The sequence below is a fragment of the Drosophila biarmipes genome, chromosome X (assembly GCF_025231255.1).
Source record: "Drosophila biarmipes strain raj3 chromosome X, RU_DBia_V1.1, whole genome shotgun sequence".
NCBI classification, from domain to species: domain Eukaryota; kingdom Metazoa; phylum Arthropoda; class Insecta; order Diptera; family Drosophilidae; genus Drosophila; species Drosophila biarmipes.
The window spans coordinates 20095504-20114971 of record NC_066611.1 but is presented as its reverse complement, the minus strand read 5'-3'; the positions used below and the strand labels follow the sequence as shown (position 1 = coordinate 20114971).

Genomic DNA, 19468 nt, shown 5'->3' with positions numbered 1-19468 from the left:
CCGATTGAGACGGAGAGACAGACAGAATACTGCTTGCAAGACATGATGTCACCGTCTGTTTATAACTTGCCCGTCAGCGATGCAGATCGGATCTGAAATCGGTGGGGCTGCAGAGGGGCGGATCGGATTGGTTCGGATCGGGCAGAACCGATTGTCCCACGCCCACGCGGAGACACGCGCCAAGAATGAGCTTTATCGAACAAACAATCGGGAGATCTAGTGCTGGATGACAGACCTCTGGGATACCCTGAAATCTTACTTTCAACTGGTGTGTGATATCAAAGATCCAAAAGATGGCTTATACCTTATATAACATCTTAAAAAACCAAAGAGAGTATATCAAACTTTAAGATACGTTACCCTGAAATCTTGAAAATAAAATGGATCAAAAAAATAGTACATCAAAGATGGTTGGAATATGGCTTATACCTTGTAGACCATCAGAGCTAATGACAGATTATAACATGTAATATCATAGATAGGCAGAATGAAACCTAACGTTCTATGCCATCATAACTGAAGAAAAACAACAAAGATAGTGGATAAATCTTTAAAAACCTTATGGGTGGACCACCAGACTCCTTCAATCAAAACACCCACCGAAGAAAGGGTAAGCCGCAACAAAGGGGGCACTGAAGGCAGGTCAGGTTGATTCAGATGTAATGCCCCCGGGCGGAATGACGTCGGGCTGTTGTTGTTTCAAGATCGATGAGCGATCGCTAATGTTGGGGCAGGCAAACGATAGATCAAAGGCAAACTCAGATGGTTGGATATTAAACTTGAATTTTTATTGTAGTTCTTTTAGAGTGTGATCGGTTGTGGTCGGATCGGAGATGGTTTACAGAGACAGTTAGAGTTACAGATATAGATGCGGATACAGCGAGCGTTAGAGATACGGGCACGTCTACGGAATAACATGAAACACACTGGATAAGGATGACTTGTTGGATGAGAGTTAACATTATCGACTATCAATTATCGCTCAGTTAGACATAGATTTGATTGGGCTTGCTTGCTTGGTTGCTGTTTATCTGTTTTTCTCTTGTTCCTCTTGCTTGGCTTTCACATGGTTAGTCAGCTAGATCTATTTTCCGTATAGTTTTGCTCTGGTCAAAATTACACAAATAACATCTAGACTCTCTCGACACATTTTTCATATATTATTTCTTACGTTTGTTTTAGCACAGTTTGTGGGAGTTTTCTTTGTTTGTTGCTTGCTTCTGCTGTTTGTGGACATATACACATATAAATTTTGTAACTTTATCAATATCTTTAGCAATATACATGGATATAGTTATATGGTTCTAGGGCTATACAAATAAACGGACTCTTTAGCTTGAAGGGGTTTTTTTGGGTCGTTTCTGCCTGCAGCTGATTGCGATTCTTTTGCGATATTCTTGTTTTTAAAGACAATAACCAAGATTGATAAATCGGTTTTGTTGATCGTTAATCGTTACATTTGTCCAGGTACTTTCGTAGCGCATGTTGTGTTTAAGTTTTTTCTTTTATTAAACAAACGTTGTGTAGCCTAAAACTAAAAGCTGATGAAGGGTCCGGGTTGAGGTGCAGGTCAGAGGTCGAAGTGGTAAAATGATGATGCGCTACTAAAGAATGGAGTAGTCCTGTGTGGATGAGAGCGATGGATGGCTTTCCGATGATGTTGATCTACTTCTACAATGCTCTATTATTAAGATATTTCTGCCTTTCAGCTGCTGGCGGAAGCGAAGCCCACGAACCCCAAACTCAAACTCAATCGACGCTTTAATGTCGTATTTATGTAGATATATATATATTAGAAAATATTAATCGAAAAACCAACAAACAAATCGAGAAATAATACAAAAATAAACAAATTTACAAGCGGGAACTCTCCTAACATAATGGACTTGATTGCATTCTGCCATTTACAATTATGGTTTACAGTTAACATTTACAGTTACGAATTACATTTAACATCGAATGTGGCGACAACCCTGGCAGCTCCTCCTCTCGCCTGACCTGAGTTGTTGAAACTTGTTTAAGTTTTTCTTTTTGTTAATTTTTAAAAATGTTTTACTTGTTTTGGAAGCTGAACGTAATATCAATTGTCGGCGAGTGAAGTCCCTAGCCGTAATATTTTTAGGGTTGCCTCTTTGTGTGTGTGTTTTGTGTGCGAGTGATTGGTGTGTGTGTGAGGTAAACTTTGCTTAAGGTATGCTCAAATACAGTTTTTTATTAATTTTAAAGCTCCATTTCGAGTGGAAAGGCTTCTTTGTTGTGGTTACACATGCTTACAATCCTATTCGGGGCAAATAGGCACGCATTTTCGTGGGGGTTACTTTGATTATACATATCGGGGATTTAGGGGTGACATAACATTATGGTAGACTTGGTACAACTAGCGAAAAAGGCGGTGCTCAAGAGGCTTGAAGAGCTCATCGGTTCGTTTAATAATATTATAAATAGTTGTTTTGCGTAATTTACATATATATAATGTATCGAATATCGTTTTATCGGCATCGTTGGTTAACTCTTTTTTAACTCGAGGCATTACAATTACGAAACAATTTCAAAGCACTTGTGAGGGGAATTATTTGTGGTTTTTATATTTGGGTTGGATGCTCCTTTAGGCCACTTTTTGGTGTTCACAGCTGTTTGTACACACACTTCTGTATATATATAACTGTTATATCCGTGTATAAGTATGTATATATATAGATATCTATATTTATATATAAATGAACTCTGCTTCAACTCGTTGATCAAGCAATAGACACACACAAATATATTACTTTCTTTTAGTACACGCTTGTATATATATTCTTCGACGTTTCTTTTTTATGTATATCGTATAAATTACAAAAGTGGTTTTGTCGTTTAACTGTAATAAGGCGCAAGTTGAAAGGAGTTGCAAAGTTTCAATTTTAGCAGCACTTTAAGGTCTTCGATTCCACCAATTCATATATCATACGTATATGTACATATCGCATTTCATATATCTCTTCTTTTATATTTATAATAATTAAATATTTTGTTGTTCTTGTATATGTAGATTAGTTTTGCAAAAGATGTAACAAAGTGTAGATTATTAATTTAGTTTTAGTTGTCAATTGAAAGATATTTTTTTGTCGTTTTCATTTTTGATTAAGGCAACAGCTTACACAATTTTTTCGTTCATCGTTTAAACATAGCTTACAATGTATGGACACAAAAAAAAACAAAAATTCATACAAGTATTTTGTTTATATATACGGTATATATAGGTTTTATCACTGACTAAGCCTAGGTTTTAGAAAAAAATATCAAACGTCTTATCGCATGGGCTTCCTATTTTTCCTCCTGCTTCTGCATCGGATTCTCAACTTGAATTACCCTCCTCTCTAATCTCCCGATTGTTTACACAGACATACAATAGGCATGGTTAATATTATTTTTAAGGCTTCGTTGGGGGGAGCAAAGAGCAAACAAAAATACGCTTGAAAAGGGATTGAACAAATTAAAATTAATAATTACTGATGCGGATGTGACTGCTCGCAGTTGATCACTGCTCTTCTTCTTCGTTCGACTTTGTTATGTAGCAGGCTTGCAATGGAATGTTATCGATATACCTAGTAATCGTGTCAAAAGTTGGGTTATGTACAGTTGTGCAAGTGCTTCGTTCTTCGCTGCGCGTGTGTTTGTGTGCTCTCCTCGCTTCTAATTCTGATTCTGCTTTCTACGCTCCTTACACCTTACTCTTTACAGTTCTTTAATGATAGTTACTTGTTAATTGTTTCTGCTTCTTTCTTCATGAGGTAGTCAAGCCACAGGCTGGATGCCGGCTCCAGGCGGACTTGGGATCAAAGGTTAAGGGGTTTGTTTGGGATGGTTTTGGGTACTTGTGGGGTATTATATTCGAGTGGTCCTTGTTTGAATTGCGGGATGGGGGACCTTACTGGGGGAATCTGCTATTGGAAGATCTTGGATTGCTGGGGTAAAACTAAATCTTTTTTAAAAAATATTATGGACTATTGATGTGGTAGTTAAAAAAAGAAGTGGAAGTATTTAAGCTATTGTAAGGTAAGGCCGGATTGGGATTTGGGTTATACGTTATGCTTTGTTTTTAAGGGGACTGCAGCTTCGTTTTCTGTACTCCGGCTTTTGCTTAGTCAATGAGTGGCGGTTAAGATTAACATTAGTATAGGGATGATGGCCTAGCACCAGTAGTCTACATGGGCCCAAGCCGGATCCTGCTCCTCTCCCAGTTGCAGTTCCATTTCGAGCTCGAGTTCCACCTGCCTGTCTAGTTGTGGACTGGCCGGTGGCTCCTCTTTCTCAACAGGATGTTGCAGTGGCTGCTGCTGCTGATGGTGTTGCTCCTCCTGTTGGCTGTTGGGCTGATCGAAGGCTAGGAGCAGCAGGTCGCGGTCTCGATCCCGCTCCCTGTCCGGTGCCCTTCCTCACGCCAGGCAACTGCCGTTGTTCATAAAGGCGGTGGCTGCGTCCAGATCCACATACTCGCCGCCTTCCAGTTGGGCCAGCAGATCGGTGGCATAGCAGCCGTTCTTCAGCAGCAGCAGCTGCTCATCATCGTAGGGGGTCATAACGCCCACGCCCACTCCAACGCCCACTCCAACACCTATGTTGCCATTATGCAGGCCCTGGTGGAAGTCCATCAGGTGGGTGTTGTTGTTGTTATTACTATTGTTACTTCCGGTGCCGCCGTTCGTGTGGACCACGCTGGCCATGTTGAGGCCATTGGTGCCGCAGGGCAAGGGCAGAACGCAGGCATGCTTGATGTCCGGGAAACCATCGCTGGGTTCGAACAGGAAGCGCTCGGCACTCAGGGCGGTGGTGTAGGGACTCTGCGAGTCCACCAGCTCGTTCTTGACAAACTCAATGGCGCTGCTGGTGGCGGTGGGCGTTGTACTGCTGTTATTGCTCGTGGCGTTGCTGCTGAGGCCGCTGATGTTGCTGGTGTGGCTGCTGATGTTGCTGCTGGCGTTGCTGCTGGTGTTGCTGCTGGCGTTGCTGCTGCTGTTGTTGTTGCTGCTGCTGCCGCCGCCGCCGCCGTTCAGGCCATCGCAGTTGGGCACATAGTCGGAAATCAGGCTGGGACTGGGATTCGACTGCTGCTGCTCGACGATGCTGTTGCCGGCGGGATTCAGGGACTGTTGCTGCTGGTAGCCGGCGTGCTCGAACTCCTGAGCACTGGGCGAGGGCTTGCAGTAGCCACTGGGCAGCTGCTGGGCCATGGCCGCCGCTGTTTTGGAGCCATACTTGAAGGTGGCAATCGAAGGTATGCTCTGCAGCCGCTGGCTGTTGCCCGAGTTGGTCATGTCGCCGCCACCGCCGCCGCTCGTCGACTCCAGTTCCAGCTCGTTGAGGTACTTCTGTGCCGGCGAATGGAGCAGCTGGGTGGGCAGTTGGTAGCCTCCGGCCCGCTGGCAGCAATGCGACTGGAGCATGTCCTTCAGCTTGCGGCGCTCGGTCTCCAGCAGACGCACCTGGTTCTTCAGCTCGACGTTCTGGGTGTCGAGCACCTCCGACTCCTTTATCAGATTCTGGGTGCGTTCGCGCTTCTTCATCCGGCACTTGGTGGCCGCGATCTTGTTGCGCTCGCGGCGCCTCCGCCGGCGGTCCTCGTCCTCCGGAGTCAGGCCCTTCGGCTGCGACTTGGTCTCGCTGTCCTCGTCGCTCGACTCCTCGCAGTCGTCGTCCAGGTCGTTGGCGTTGCTCAGGCTGCCGCTGTAGTTGTTGCTGCTGCCGCTGTGCCCGTTGTGGTTGCTGCTGCGCCGCGAGTACTTCGAATGCGGCTGCTCCGATCCGGAGCTGGAGTCGCAGGTGGACAGCTTGCGCTTGCTTTGGATGGACAGCTTCAGGCCCTCCTTGATCAGACGCGAGCAGGTCTGGAAAGGCAAAGGAAGTGGAAAGAAGAGAAAGTCAGCGGTTAGAGAGGATCTATCCGTTTAAGTGGGATAGTAAAATCTAAAATGTATCATATATTATTTGTTGGGTTTAAACCCTAATTTTAAATTAGCAAGTAGACAGACTAGCTAACTAACTTTTGTGTTGATTCTTTGCCAAATGGCTACGTTTTCCCTTGAGAAGGTGGATGTTGCAGAGTGAAATTTCGACACAGTTTATTTTTTGAGAGCTGGACGCCCTTCGGGGGACGGGCGGATATAGTTATGACGAATCGCGGCCCGATTTCTCGGGACCAGATTATCTTCAGCGGCATTTTCAGCTTTGTTTGTTTGTTTATTTGCCCGGTGATTTACTCCAGCGACCTTTTTTTGCGCTTTGGCTTAGGGCTTGGCACCTCGATTTGGGTTTGGGTTTTGGGTCTGGGGACACTCGAGTTGTGCATGAATTATAAATATTACAGCGAGCAGATAGAAATCTGCGACAATCGCCACGCCCAGAAAGTGTTCAGTGCTCTCTCTTTGCTGCCCTGACAAGTGCATTCGGCACTCGATGAGGTGGGTGGGCTCATGGAGCTCTTAAAAAACCGAAAACAAAAACCAAAAGGCGAAGTAACCTCGATAGCCAGCCTGCACTGGGTCAGTTCCATTTATGGAGGAGCTCAAGACCTGTGTGTGCGAAAAGGAACAGATGGTCATCACCACACTCCATTCCATTCCCCACGATGACAACTTTCGTTGATTGACTGCATTCGAGGCACTCGGCCATAGGAGCTGGTGCAATACCCTAAGTGGCCTCAAAATAGGCATTAAAAGTTTTCCTGAAACCAATTTTAAACTGGTTTAAAAACCATCCATCACTCAGGCTGAATAGAATTAGAAACAAGTTACAAAAACATACTTAAAATTTGTTTTTTCGAATAATTTAAGTCGTACTATTGAAGAGTGAGAAACCTTAATGCCGAGTAACACGAAAACAACGTTATATTTCAGGTTTTAAAATATTCTATTATAAAATGATTAACTATTGTTGTTAAATTGGCATATTGAATATTATAATACCTTCTTTTTGTTGAATTAGTTTTGTATTAAAAATGTAAAATATTTCTGTTTAAGCACCGGCTTAAATAAAGTAATGGAAATGTCAAAACTCCGATGATGTCAACCCTGAACAATATGCACCTGGAAACCCTGGCAAGAAGAACAAACGCCGGCAGCGAGAGAGTGTGCCTATGGCGCCGGATGCACTTGATTGGTCTAAGATACTGTTCGAGGGCTATGAATTTTGCAACCAGCTGATATTACCCTATGTTGGAACTTCCTATATAATGAAGATTACAAATCATCTCGAAATATGGCATCCATCAAAAAAAAGGGGGACTGTCACAATTGGCCCCTGCAATCTGCAGCCCATTGAATTGTCGACCAGACCGACGCCTCGTTTATATATATATAATTTTTGTATTTATTTTTTCGTTGGTTTTTCCCTTTTTGCGCATTTTGTTTGTTGTCTGCTCGAGAAATTGTTCGGATGCCACTGATTACTGATTGAACGCGCCCTTCTCCCCAATGTTGTCTTTGCGCTTCTGTTAATTTTTTCGGCATCGGCAGCGGGTCGGGTTCCCATTTGAATTTTAGGCACGCTGCGGTATATTTATTGACCCAGAAATCAGATAAATAAATTTTGTGTTTAAAAAGCGACAAGTAAAGAATGCCGAAAAACGAAATCCAAAACAAAATCATAATAATCGCATGCGCCGATCCCAAAAAAAGGAGAAAAAATCAAAGTCGCTAGCAAATCGGAGCCAATACGTACGACCATATGGTCAGCATCGACTCGAAAAGTCGAAAAGTCGGACAAAGTCTGCTGGAAAATTGTGCAATTGCGTCGGGGGAAATGAGGCTGTGGATGTAAATGGGAATGGGAATGGACATCACAGGTTGCGGTTGCGGCTTTATATCTTTGAATCAGTATCTCAGTATCTTTTGTATCTTCGTTGCTGTACCTGCATCTGTATTTACCGACTTCTGCGGAACGGCCGAGCCTTTCTTTGCACTTCGCATCGCTGCAACTTTAGTCGCAAAATTCGCCCGAAAAAGATACATTTAAGAGCCAATTTTCGGGCTGGCAAATTTGCATTTTGTTTGGCTTGTTTGCACTTTTGCACATTTCTCACTCGTTCTGTTTGCCCTTCTTATAATTTCTCCCCATTTTACATATCCCCCATTTGCTTGGCGTTCTTTTTCGGCAACATTTGTGCAAATATTTGGCGTGCAAAGGAAATAATAAAAAAAAACACTCAAGCAGAGGGCAGGAAACCTTTGAATGGGTTCAACTGGGGGTCAAACCCCTTGCCAAATTCGTATTTAATAAATTCTATAGAAATCTTGTAAAAGGCGCTTACATTGTTGGGCTGACTTTAATGCCATACTTAAAGTTAAATACAAATTATGTGCACTTTTGCACAAAACCCTTGGACTTCTAGATTCATAAGCGAAAACTACATAAAATTAAAAGAGAGAAAACAATATGCGATTTGTATTACATCAGTTAGTTATATACACAAACTAACGATTTTCTGAGCCTTTAGCGTGAAATATTAGGCATACTGTTTTGTAAATAAATAAATATTATTATATGTCTTAAAGAGTTAGATAGGAACTGTTGAATTTTTGTCAGATCTCGACTTGAAAAAGACTATTTTCAATCGGTTCTACTTCATCAAGTGAGTTGTATGATCGTCTGGGGACCTTATCAACAACAATTTGGTTGCTTCAAGTGAGGAAATCCAGTCGCAAGCCACAGACTCGTATGCAAGCACTTGCAGTTTCAATCTGGCCGCTTCAATTTGGTCAGTTTCAGTCATTCATTCATTTATTCCATGACTGTTTCGCCCACGCAGCACTGCGCACAGCACACAGCACACAGCACACACTGCCGTGCAAAATCGGCCCACGCACTGTCCGCCGGCCATTGGTCTGTCCGTCGGTCTGTCACTTTGTCCGTAACTTTGTCCGTATGCGGTTCAGTCCGTCCGTTTGTCTGACGTGGGCGTCAATTGCGAGACGCGGCGAGAATTGATTTCACTTTTGCGGCACTGCGTTCGAGTATCTGCATCTGCATCTGAATCTGAATCTGCCGCTAAATCAGCCGCTGCATCTGAATCTGAATCTCTGTGCGAGTGGGGAGAATCACTCTTGACTGCTTGGCTGACTGACATTGGCCTTAATGAGGCACGTAACTGCGGTGGTGTCAACTTCAGCGATTAATTCCACAAACGAGAGTTAAAGGCCGCCTATCCGATCTCTGGGTTGTGCAATGAACGCATCCCTAGTCCGCTCCCGCTCCCGCTCCCACTCCCTCTGGCCCCACCCCTTTTCGCCCGCAAATAATTGGCAGGTGTCTATATGGCTGGCTATATCTATACGGCTATCGCCATCCCCTATCCCCCATCCCCCATCCGCCATCCGCCGACCGTGTGTGTGTGCAAATGTGATTTATGATTATTACTTGAAACGAATTTATAGGCGTTGGGCCGGCGCAGCTTTTAATTGCTGCAGCGCAACGGGTTGAAAGAGAGAGGCACACCGTCTTTTCAATTTGTTTCCCAACAAAATTTCTCATAAATTAGAACCCCGTGTACTTTAGCCTCTCATTTCGGTTTTTAAATTTTGGATCTCGGCGGCTGACCAGTATACCGTATTATCCACATATATCTGTCGATTTTGGAGGGAACCGGTTGGGTTCCCCAAGTTGAGAGGTTGCCTTCAATTGCAATTCAATTAGTTATTGATTGATTGCAAGTATCAAGTCGGATCGTTTGTCTTTGATTTATGGTTCCAGTTAGTTTCAATTTTAGTGTCTCATTCTTTCTGCAGCGATTGCCTTTCAACGGATTTGATTTGGTCTTCAAAATATGAACGACTTGGGAAAACTCGAACAATGGCTTGTAAAGTTGCACTAGCTGTTGCCATGGGCGTTGAATTGAATGGTTATTTTGGAAAAGGAAAAAAAAGTACTATTCAAGACCGGAACTTTGATTTAATAAAGATACTTGAGATTCCATAAAAGATTTTGATTAAAACCGACTAATTACTATGACTATAAATGTAAATTGGTATCCTTAATTGTCTAGGGCCCCATTTTATTGGGCTTAAATTAAATAAAGCCACTTGAGGTTTTTTACTTTTTATACGTTATCGGGCTTTAATTTGCTTAAGTTCTTTTAAAGACAATAGTAAAACCTGGCCAAGTAAGGACTATCAATTGAAGCTTTTGAAATCTACGACTGACTCAGGGCTCTGTTTATATAAACTGGTATTAAAATGTGGGAACATTTAATTCAACAATTAATTGGGCCTTAATATTGATAAAGATACTTGAGATTGTAGATTGAAATTAAATTAAATTATAATATCAATAGAAGCTTTTGAAAACCATTATTGACTTAGTATCCCATTTAATTTTAATAGAACGCGGCAGATGACATACCTGTTGGACGCTGGGCGTGGTGGCCGTGCCCGCTGGGGAGTCTAGCGGCGATCCGGAGCAACTGGAATGACTGCTGTCCTGGGAGTGCGACTGCAAATGAAGTATACGCAAGTTAAGCATACGCCGTGTGGCACCGACTGGCAAGCAGTGACAATCCTCACCTGGCCGTTGGGATGACCGTTGAAGTGACGCACGGTGACCACTGGCGTGGAGGCGGCACTGCAGGAGGCCGAGGAGGCGGCGGAGGCGGAAACAGCGGCGGAAACGGCCGCTGCCGCCGCCGAGCTGAAGCTGAAGCTGTCCAGCGGGTTGGTCATGGCGATCAGCGAGTTCAGGATCTCCGGCGTCTTGGGCGTGTGCCCGCCCATCAGGAGGCCGCTGTTGTCGATCCCGAGCAGGGAGGAGGCCGGTATGTTGGAGTTGAACATGGCTATCTAATCGGTAAGCTGTTGCACACGCAAAGAGTTGAACAAAATAACTAAACCGAACTAATAAAATTAAACGTAACGAACGGGGTTTCTTATTTTTGTTTTGCTTTTTTTGTTTTGTATTCTTAAATCACAGTTGAAGGCCTACGCGTTGCATTGGTTGGTTGGACTATGCCAAAAAGTATTCTCTTGTATATCTCTTTATATTCTTGTATATATGTGTATATATTATGGGTTCTGGAGGCACACACTTTTCACTTTTCCGCTTATCACAAGTTAAAAAATTACAGTTCTTCCTTTTTCGCCTTTTTCAGGGCTTTTCTTAGGGAGAGGGTGCTTTTGGAGGAGTATGGCCGATCCATCGGCTCCATCGGCTCAGGTCCCCGACTTTTGTTGTTGCTCAGAGCGCTAAGGCCGAGCGAATGCGTTGAACGTCGAACAGCCGGCACCTCGCTTCACATCGGCGGCGAATCTGCAAAATTCACAGAGACAAAACGGAAAGAGAGAGTGAGAAGAGCGCCAGATACTATGTACTATATAGAGATATATGGCCCACTCTGCCAGGGAGAAGCGGAGAGGAGGAAGACTCACGAACGTGAGTACGCCATGTCAACGTAAACAAAAGCAATTAAATTATAAAGTAAACTCGGCTAAATTGATTTATGTAAGTCTCGGGGGCTGGTGAGGCGCGTGTCACGCAATCGAGCTTACAAATCACGATCTCGTGATTGATCACGCACCAAGAAAAGCCCCGCATCTCGCACACACATATTCCAAATGCCTCCAATTAAGCCATTAATCGGTTAATTGAGACCAGACCCAGGCACACTCCGTTCGGGTGGGTGGGTGTCCCACCCAGTATATGTATGATATGCGGCGAAATAGCATATCCAGGGGGGATCTTCAGGGGTTGGGGGCCCCAAACACACATTCCTCGCGGGTTGTGCGAGGTGAAGGTGAGCAGAAGGAGAAACTGCAGCGAAATTCCTCGGCGGCAATTGAAACGGAATTGAAATGCAATTGAAGGCAATCATCCATGAATTCGCTTGACTCCCGAGAACCCCTGAACGGGGCTGCAAATAGCGATAAAAGTGTTATAAGTGTTATAAATTAAAATTAGAATTAATGGTATCATTACCAAAATTTTGGGAAAGGAATGTCAGAAAATACAATTGAAATCGAAACTAGGTTGAAGGTTACATGAGGTAGTTGAAATCATCTGACAGTGAAAGTTGAAAAATCAATCAGTTGTAAATTACAGAAATGTGAATCCCTGTAAAATTAATTGGATAAGAATTTTAATGGCACTTAAATTAGCGCTTTGCCTGGAAATACTTTGTAATTGCCAAGATATTTTATTTTATATTGTATAACTACATTCTATTTGTTGATAGGGTATTCCCAAGTTTATCATCTCCTTTTCTTCCCCCAAACTCCACTTAATTTGCCCGGAATTTCTCGAGAGTTATTTCCCCCGCATATTTGTGGCATTTTGAAGAAGAACTATGTATCTGACAAGGGCCAGGGTGGGTTAATGTGCAAAAAGGGGGTAGGAGGAAGGGGGCCCAATTTCGCTCAAAATGCAAATTGAGGCTGTCAAACTTCAAAAGCCGAAAAACAGAACACAAAAATCTCATTTTGGTTTTGCGCGCGATTTCTGCTTTTCTGCTTTTAGCCATTTATCATATGGCCAGCAGTGTGGTGGCTGTGCACTTGTGGTGGTTGCCAGCCTTTTGGTGTATGTGTGACATGCTCTATAAGTTTTAGAGCCCCCCTTTTTCCCGGTCCGTTCCAAACCGAAAGTCAGTCAGCAGCCAGCAACAAAACGCAGGCAGAATAAAGAATTATGATTTATGACTTTCGCATGTTTCTTTATTTTTATTTTTTGGCTTGGGGTTTTGTTGTTTGTGAGAGCTTTTAATGCCTTACTGCCTTTGATGTGGCTCTTTTTCCCCGTTTCCACTGCAACGAAAATCACTTTTGACATTCGGTTCGCACAAATCGCACAGAAAATCGCACAAATCGCTTTTTTTTGGCCCGGCTATTGGTCCGGCTTTGTTGCCAAAGCTTATTTTGACCAAATGCGGCGCACGTCAACGTCAAATTCAGCGGCATCGACATCAACTGCGCATGCGTGGCCTCCCCGAGAACATTTGGGGTCAGGGCAACTGAAACTGCAACTCTCAAAAGAGAGCTGTTTCAGAAAAGTCATTGTAAACGGATCGCAAAACCATAATTTATTTCCAGCTATCAGTAATCAAGCTATCGAGCGATAATTTTTGTATGTTAAAAAATTCATAAGATCTTCTTATCCAATAATATATTTTGCAAAATATCTCTTTTTTTTTTAAAAAAAAAACTCATATAATATCTTTTTTTCTCCAGCTGCCTTGAGATTGCGCATACGCCACGTGGTCGACTACATTAACCAAGTGCCCAGCAGGATTCCTCAGCAGCTGCAAGGAAAGTCCCTCCCAGAAACCTTTTAGCTGCACTTGCCACATTGACATTCCTAAGTTGTATCGCTGCTACTTGGAAATAAAGTCATTTGCGGCTGATTTGTGGCTGGCATGTGAATTGCCCTCAAGTGTGCGAGTTTTTGCTGCCAGTCGATCGATGCCTAACCGAATCGATCGATCGATGGCCACCAGATTGCACAGCCCCAGCAAAAAAGAGAGAACAGAAGCTTTCGCAACGATCGTATAGTTCCGATGGAGATATATGGAGAGATCGTGTGGAGATCGGATCGCTGGGGTGTCCCACCGCCGCCATGAATATGCGATAGAGGTGCTGGCGGAAAAAAGGCACAAAATTCCTGTCATCGTTCAACTAATCGGCAAGTACTAAAGAATTTATCGATGGGGTATGAAAAACAAAATATTCTAACGAACAGCTATTTGTTTTTATTACACCATTAATGGTGTATCGCTAGCATCAGTACGGGTTACCTAAGGGCATTATCAACCAGCTTGTTTTACGATGCATTGCTTCTCATTATTACGAGCGTTAAGTGCGATTTATCGTTATGATTTGTATTATCGTTAAATTAATCGAAAAACGATACATTGCACCGATAACACTGTAGAAAACTGAATACCAACGAATCGTCACCTGTTTAAAATCCCTTTCGCATCTTGATGCATCATCACCATAGTTAGGCAATGTCACAGCTTATCGGTGAATTTGCTTCGGTCACGTCGCTATCCAAAATATCCCAAAAGTGTGACTGATGGGTGACTCAGAGGCCGAATCGGGCTCGGATTCCCGTTCCATTTGCATACGATTATACGAGCGATCGAATGCGAATGAATGGACTGTCAGCCGGTGCGATTGCACAACGAGCATTATATTAATAACACTTCATAATTGCGATACATAATGCTCGGGTCGAGGAGCACGGACCTGCATTTATCATCGGGGCGTGCGATGTGAAAACGCCGCATAAGTACATTAAGCATTTGACTTATAATATGTGAAACAATATATATATTTTGTCTATGCATCTGCCGCCTCGAACGTTTATCGGTTTTTGTTTCGTTTGCTTCGCTACGTGCCTCGGCCGCACTCCACATTTCACACGAGCCAATAAGTGGGGGAAAAGGCCAAGCGCAGTGGAAACAATGCATTGCGGGTTGGAAATACATATTGAACAATTTCGAAAGCCCTTTTGTGAATATTGGACTGACAACTTCAAATACCAAATATTGGTATTTTTTATATAATTATAAACGCCGGATTAGTGCATAAATTGATTTATATTCTTTGTAATTAAAATAAATACTAAAACCCTTGATTAGTTTCGAGTTAAACAAGATCCATACTGCTCAGACCGTAACTCAAATCGCATATCTGCCTCTACCCTGCAATTATCCCCGTACATGCCACCATTTGAAGCATCCACAATTGGAGGTCTCAGATTCTCCTCTGGTTTTCTAGTTTCTGGATTTCTGCTTTTCCCTGCGTCATCGGATTCCATTTCAATCCTTTGCCGCATTGTAATAGAATAACAACTTCGCCCACTTTGTTGTTTCTCATCTATTCGATTCTCTTATTCATATTCCGAAATGGATTTGAGCAGAAAGTAGTTGAGGGTGGTGTTTGTGTGTGCCTGATTCGGTATCAGTATCTGTATTCTGGCCATAAAAAACAAACTTTCATTGTGCGGAGACAATCGCTGTACCTTCTTTTTCCTTCTTTCGCTCTTCTGCTGTCTTGGCCGGGCTTAATTAAAAGCATTGCCAAAGCCAACACACCGAAAGGCCAAAGGCAAACACACAGCGAGTGTGTGTATCTACGTACAAGTATCTGATAGATACGATAGCGGGCTCGGTTCCGTGCGGTGCCCTTTTGTCAGCTGTTTTCCAATTAAGTGTCACTGCAGCCCGGGAGGGGGCCGCAAATCTCCTCGAAGATGGCTAGAAATTTACACTTTAATTAGGCATTTAGATAGCGTGTGTATATCTGCCTTTGATTAGTTTGCTAATTGCAGGGGCGGGGTGGGTTTGCTGTGGCGGGGGTACGATCATAAACCCCAGCTTGGCCATTAACATAAAAGTTTACGAATAGACGAAAAGACCCAGGGCACTATGGGCTGGGTTTGGGGGGTGTATTTATCAGTTTCTCAGACTACCCCTCGCTTTGGCCAGAACTGGGCCGCGTGGCGATTCAATTAATTTATTATTCACTTAAGAGCGCCATGGGCAAGCGGAAGAGGGGATGGTTGGGGGTGTTCTATAAGGTCGGGGGTCCCAGATAGATGGCATAAAAATGTTATAAAAATTAAGCGCACACCATGAAGGAGAAGGAGGAACGAACTGGCCAAGAACTTTTCGCACATTCCAAATGCGTCCCGCTGTCGTGCCAAAAATGTCCTGACTACGGGTGGTTCCGGGTGGGGGTGGGTGGTTGATGGATCGGGATGGTGCACATTAACTTATGGGGAACGCGTGGCGCAAGTTTTACAGTTATAAACATTTCCGCGCACGTTCCGAGCGTTAAATTTGGCAGCCACAAAAAAACAAGACAGTCCAGTCACACCAAAATATAAATTTGAAAATTGCTCGGAAAGTAGGGGTGTATGGAGAAAAACCCGAAGTGGGAAGTACACTTAGAGCTTTTCTAAAAAGTTATATGTTACCAATTTTAACTTTTTTAGGTTTTATAGTATTATAGTATTTTTAGTGTTCTAGTGTATTTGAATTTTATGATATTTCTAGTATTTCAGTAAAGTTTGTGAAATATCTTTTTTGTAAAGGAATTTGGTAAGGTAGCTTAATGTACCACAGCCTTTATTAAATACAAATTCCTAATACATTATCTTTAGTCGTATATCCTTAGTAATACACCCCTATGAACGTCGAGTGTACAGCAGGCCATAAAACTAAAACTGTCGACGGCGAAGTGAATGAAATGCCTTGGAAATGGAAAATTATGGAAATGAATTGGTTGACAGAAGGATCTGGATAGGGAAAGCTGCTCGGAAAGGGGTGAGTAACTAACTATTGGGGGTTGGAAAGTGTTATGTTTACAATATATTGGTCCGAAACAAGAGTTATTGTACACAAAAAACCGAGACTCATCGGGGAAAGGGAAATGTGTGTGTACGTATATTATATATCTTCGTGTACCTTGTGCATCCACCTGTTCCGCATATCTGTATCTATATGTGGTTAGCGAGGCGTCATTAGTCACTGCCCCCCAGATAAGGGAAATCAAACGGAAAAACTTGGAGTGCAGTGGAGATATTTACGCTTTTTACGCGGTATGCGTGCAAGGACGTTCGCAATCGGAACTTTCATTAAACTTTGTGTGGGTTTTTTTTTATCATCAGGGGCTTATCAGAAACGCTGCGTGTCAAAAGATGTCTTATCGGTGGAAAACACGGGCGAACGCGAATCTTATCTGGCCACCCTCTTCGCTCTGCGCTGGGCTTCTCTCCGATTCCACGGTGCTTCGGTTCTTCGGTTCTTCAGTTCACCGGCACTGCGATTCTCCTGTTCTCCCGTTCGATTTGGCGGAATCTAATTAATTTCCAGAGCTAATTCACTTTGTGACATCGTAGCGATTTATGCTGATTAAGGTGACATTATCGCCGCTGCTCGCCGTTTGCGTGTTCTTTTTATTTATTGTTATTTATGGCCACTCTTGCCCCCTCTTTGTGTGTGGAATTTTATCAGAAAGCGCGTTTACTCTGTTTGCCGTGTGGCTTTTTCGGTTTTTCGGTGGCTTTTCGTCTCCAAAGCCATTTAGAACACTTTTCGCACCTCGTTCTGGGCAAAAAGAAAACAGAAAAAACAAAATAATAACTAAAGAAACTTTTGTATCTGCTAGATGCTCCCGACCATGCGACAGCTGTCAGTGGAAAAGCAAAGGCAAAATATCTCTGAAATGGAGACGGAGGCCAGCACTAATCATCATCTCCGTCATCATCATCATCTTCACAGCGGCCAAGCGGTGATCATCGTCATCTTGGTGATTTTTATGAAGGAATTCGCATTAAAAGTCTTTATTGTGTTTATTTATTGCGAACGAGAATCGAGAACGGCCAAAATGGAAACACAGACACACACATCCGAAGCCATCCATCCATCCATCTATCCACACAGCTACAAAGTAGATCTAATGGAAATTTCTGTGTTGGCGACGCTGTAACTGGAAAAGCAGAGGCGTCCGAGGGGGCGTTTTGGTGTTGGTATCGCAGCTGGCAGCTGTTCGGAGTTCGGGGAAATCCCCCTGGTCACTGCACTTGATTTCTTTGTTCACTACGCGGAAGAAGGATTTTTGAAGATTGGACAAAGACCTAAGGTCACCCTGCAACCTGATTAACCCGAATATTTCTAGGCTAAGTCTTGACTCTTCTTCGGGTCCCCAAAGCAGAGGAATTTCAAAATTTATGCTTTCGGGGAGTGCCAAAAAGAAAGACGGTGAAAAGCGAGTTCAAGAGATGGCTGATAAACACAGGGAAGAGACACCAACATCAATTAGCGGACAACAAATGTGTCCCAAACGTATTTTTCAGCCCAGCCCTTGGGGCCACGCCCATCGCACCTAGCTGCCCTAAAAGGGGAACCCCCGCACCCACGCTCACACGCACACACTTGGAACGGCATGTCCTTGACACATATCCCTCCACTTGCCCAGCACGCACATGCGGATATGGACATGGATACGGCTGTGTGTGAGTGGACCGGGCCAACGCCTTGCGGGGCTTCGCCAGAGCTTGGCCCTAATCCATTTGAACTTTCCCCGTCCCTCGGCTCTGCTACATCCACTCTGCTCTTCAAGGATAATAAAACGAAGTCTCCTACTTTATGGGCCAAGCGAAACTTTTGCGGCTTCCTTCGGCGCATGTGCCTGTGTGTGCGGATTGAAGTGCCGTAATATAATCCTAATGGAATTTACACTCAAACTTTACAATGGCAGGCAACAATAGCGAGGACACTGCGTGTCCTTTGTCATTCTCCTCTCCTCTTCCGCCGGAGGAAGCAATAGAAACTGGAACTGGAGGTTCGGTATTGAGTTGAAATTACATCCGATTTGGGCCAACAAAAAAGTTAGCGTTCAATGCGTGGAGCCAAATTAGGTGAATTACCAATTGAATTAATGCTGAGGAAGCCGAATCGAACTGAAAATAAAAAGTGCCATAACGCCCTAGAAAAAACTTAAGTGAAATACTGCTCACGTAAAAATTATTTACATTTTTTCGCAATTGTTTTCTATATTTTTTTCGATTGGTGTTTTATTTTACACGGCGTTATTTTGACTGGACGTCACTCTGCACCGAAAAATAAATTTCTCGCACTTTGAACGGAAACTGGATCGAAATACTTAGTGGCAGACAAACGCGAACAGATTGCAGCCAAATGTTGTCTCGCCCGAGTTTCAAGGGGATTCGGAATTGGTTTGGATTCAGATTCAAATTCAAATTCCGAAGGTCAAGTGCATTAAGGCGGGCAGGAAAAATAGAAGAACTGGAAAAATAGAAACGCGCCACCGTGGCATTTATTTTCTTGTTATTTGTTTTTCTTTGGCTCCCCCACCAGGGAATATATATTTATATATATTGAGAGAGGGCTGCGTGCGTGAGCGTTGTAAATTGTGATTTTATTCGATTTGATTTCGGGGACCATGCCCGTATCCTTGGACCAACACTGGCTTAATTGTGCGTGTCAGGCGGCCACAAACCCAGAAAGCCACCAAAGCCGCAACACGGACACATGTCCGCTTCGTCCTCGGCTGGGTGTGTTTAACCAAGACCAGCAGTTGTCGGCCGTCCAAGGATCCCGGGTCGTTAATAAGAGCGGAAATGCTGGCGCCGACATTATCATTTTGGCCCCCTCCTGCGCCCCCCAAACGGCGCAATTATGATAATTGAGTGAGCAGGAGTGCGATGGGCATGGAGCAAATTCAGACTGGCAGACTGTCGGACGGACAGGTTAAATTGCGCGTTACTCGCAGCAAATGTGGCAGATTCCTGTCCTGGCCAGTGTCTCCTTTTGATTGATTCGCACGGGAATGCGGCAAGTAGCGGGTGACCCCGCACAAGACACTCGAACGACTCAACTGGCGCCCAATTGTCTCGAGGACCCCGAACTAAACCCCCTCGGAAGATGCAGCACATACACACATTTTATTTGCCACACCTAGTGACGCACATATAATTCGGA

At 43.7% G+C, this 19468-nt stretch overlaps 1 protein-coding gene across 1 annotated transcript in view; it reads right to left on the bottom strand.

Moving 5' to 3' along the window:
* Positions 1-766: 766 nt before the first annotated feature.
* LOC108023401 (activating transcription factor 3) overlaps positions 767-19468 on the bottom strand; it is a 36901-nt gene continuing 18199 nt past the window's right edge. Inside the window, exons 3-5 of the mRNA XM_017092851.3 lie at positions 10536-11274; positions 10375-10464; positions 767-5867 (exon numbers count right to left, since the gene is read on the bottom strand). Coding sequence (XP_016948340.1) covers positions 4419-5867; positions 10375-10464; positions 10536-10802 — 1806 coding nt within the window. The 5' untranslated portion in view covers positions 10803-11274 and the 3' untranslated portion in view covers positions 767-4418. The remainder of the gene's footprint in view (positions 5868-10374; positions 10465-10535; positions 11275-19468) is intronic.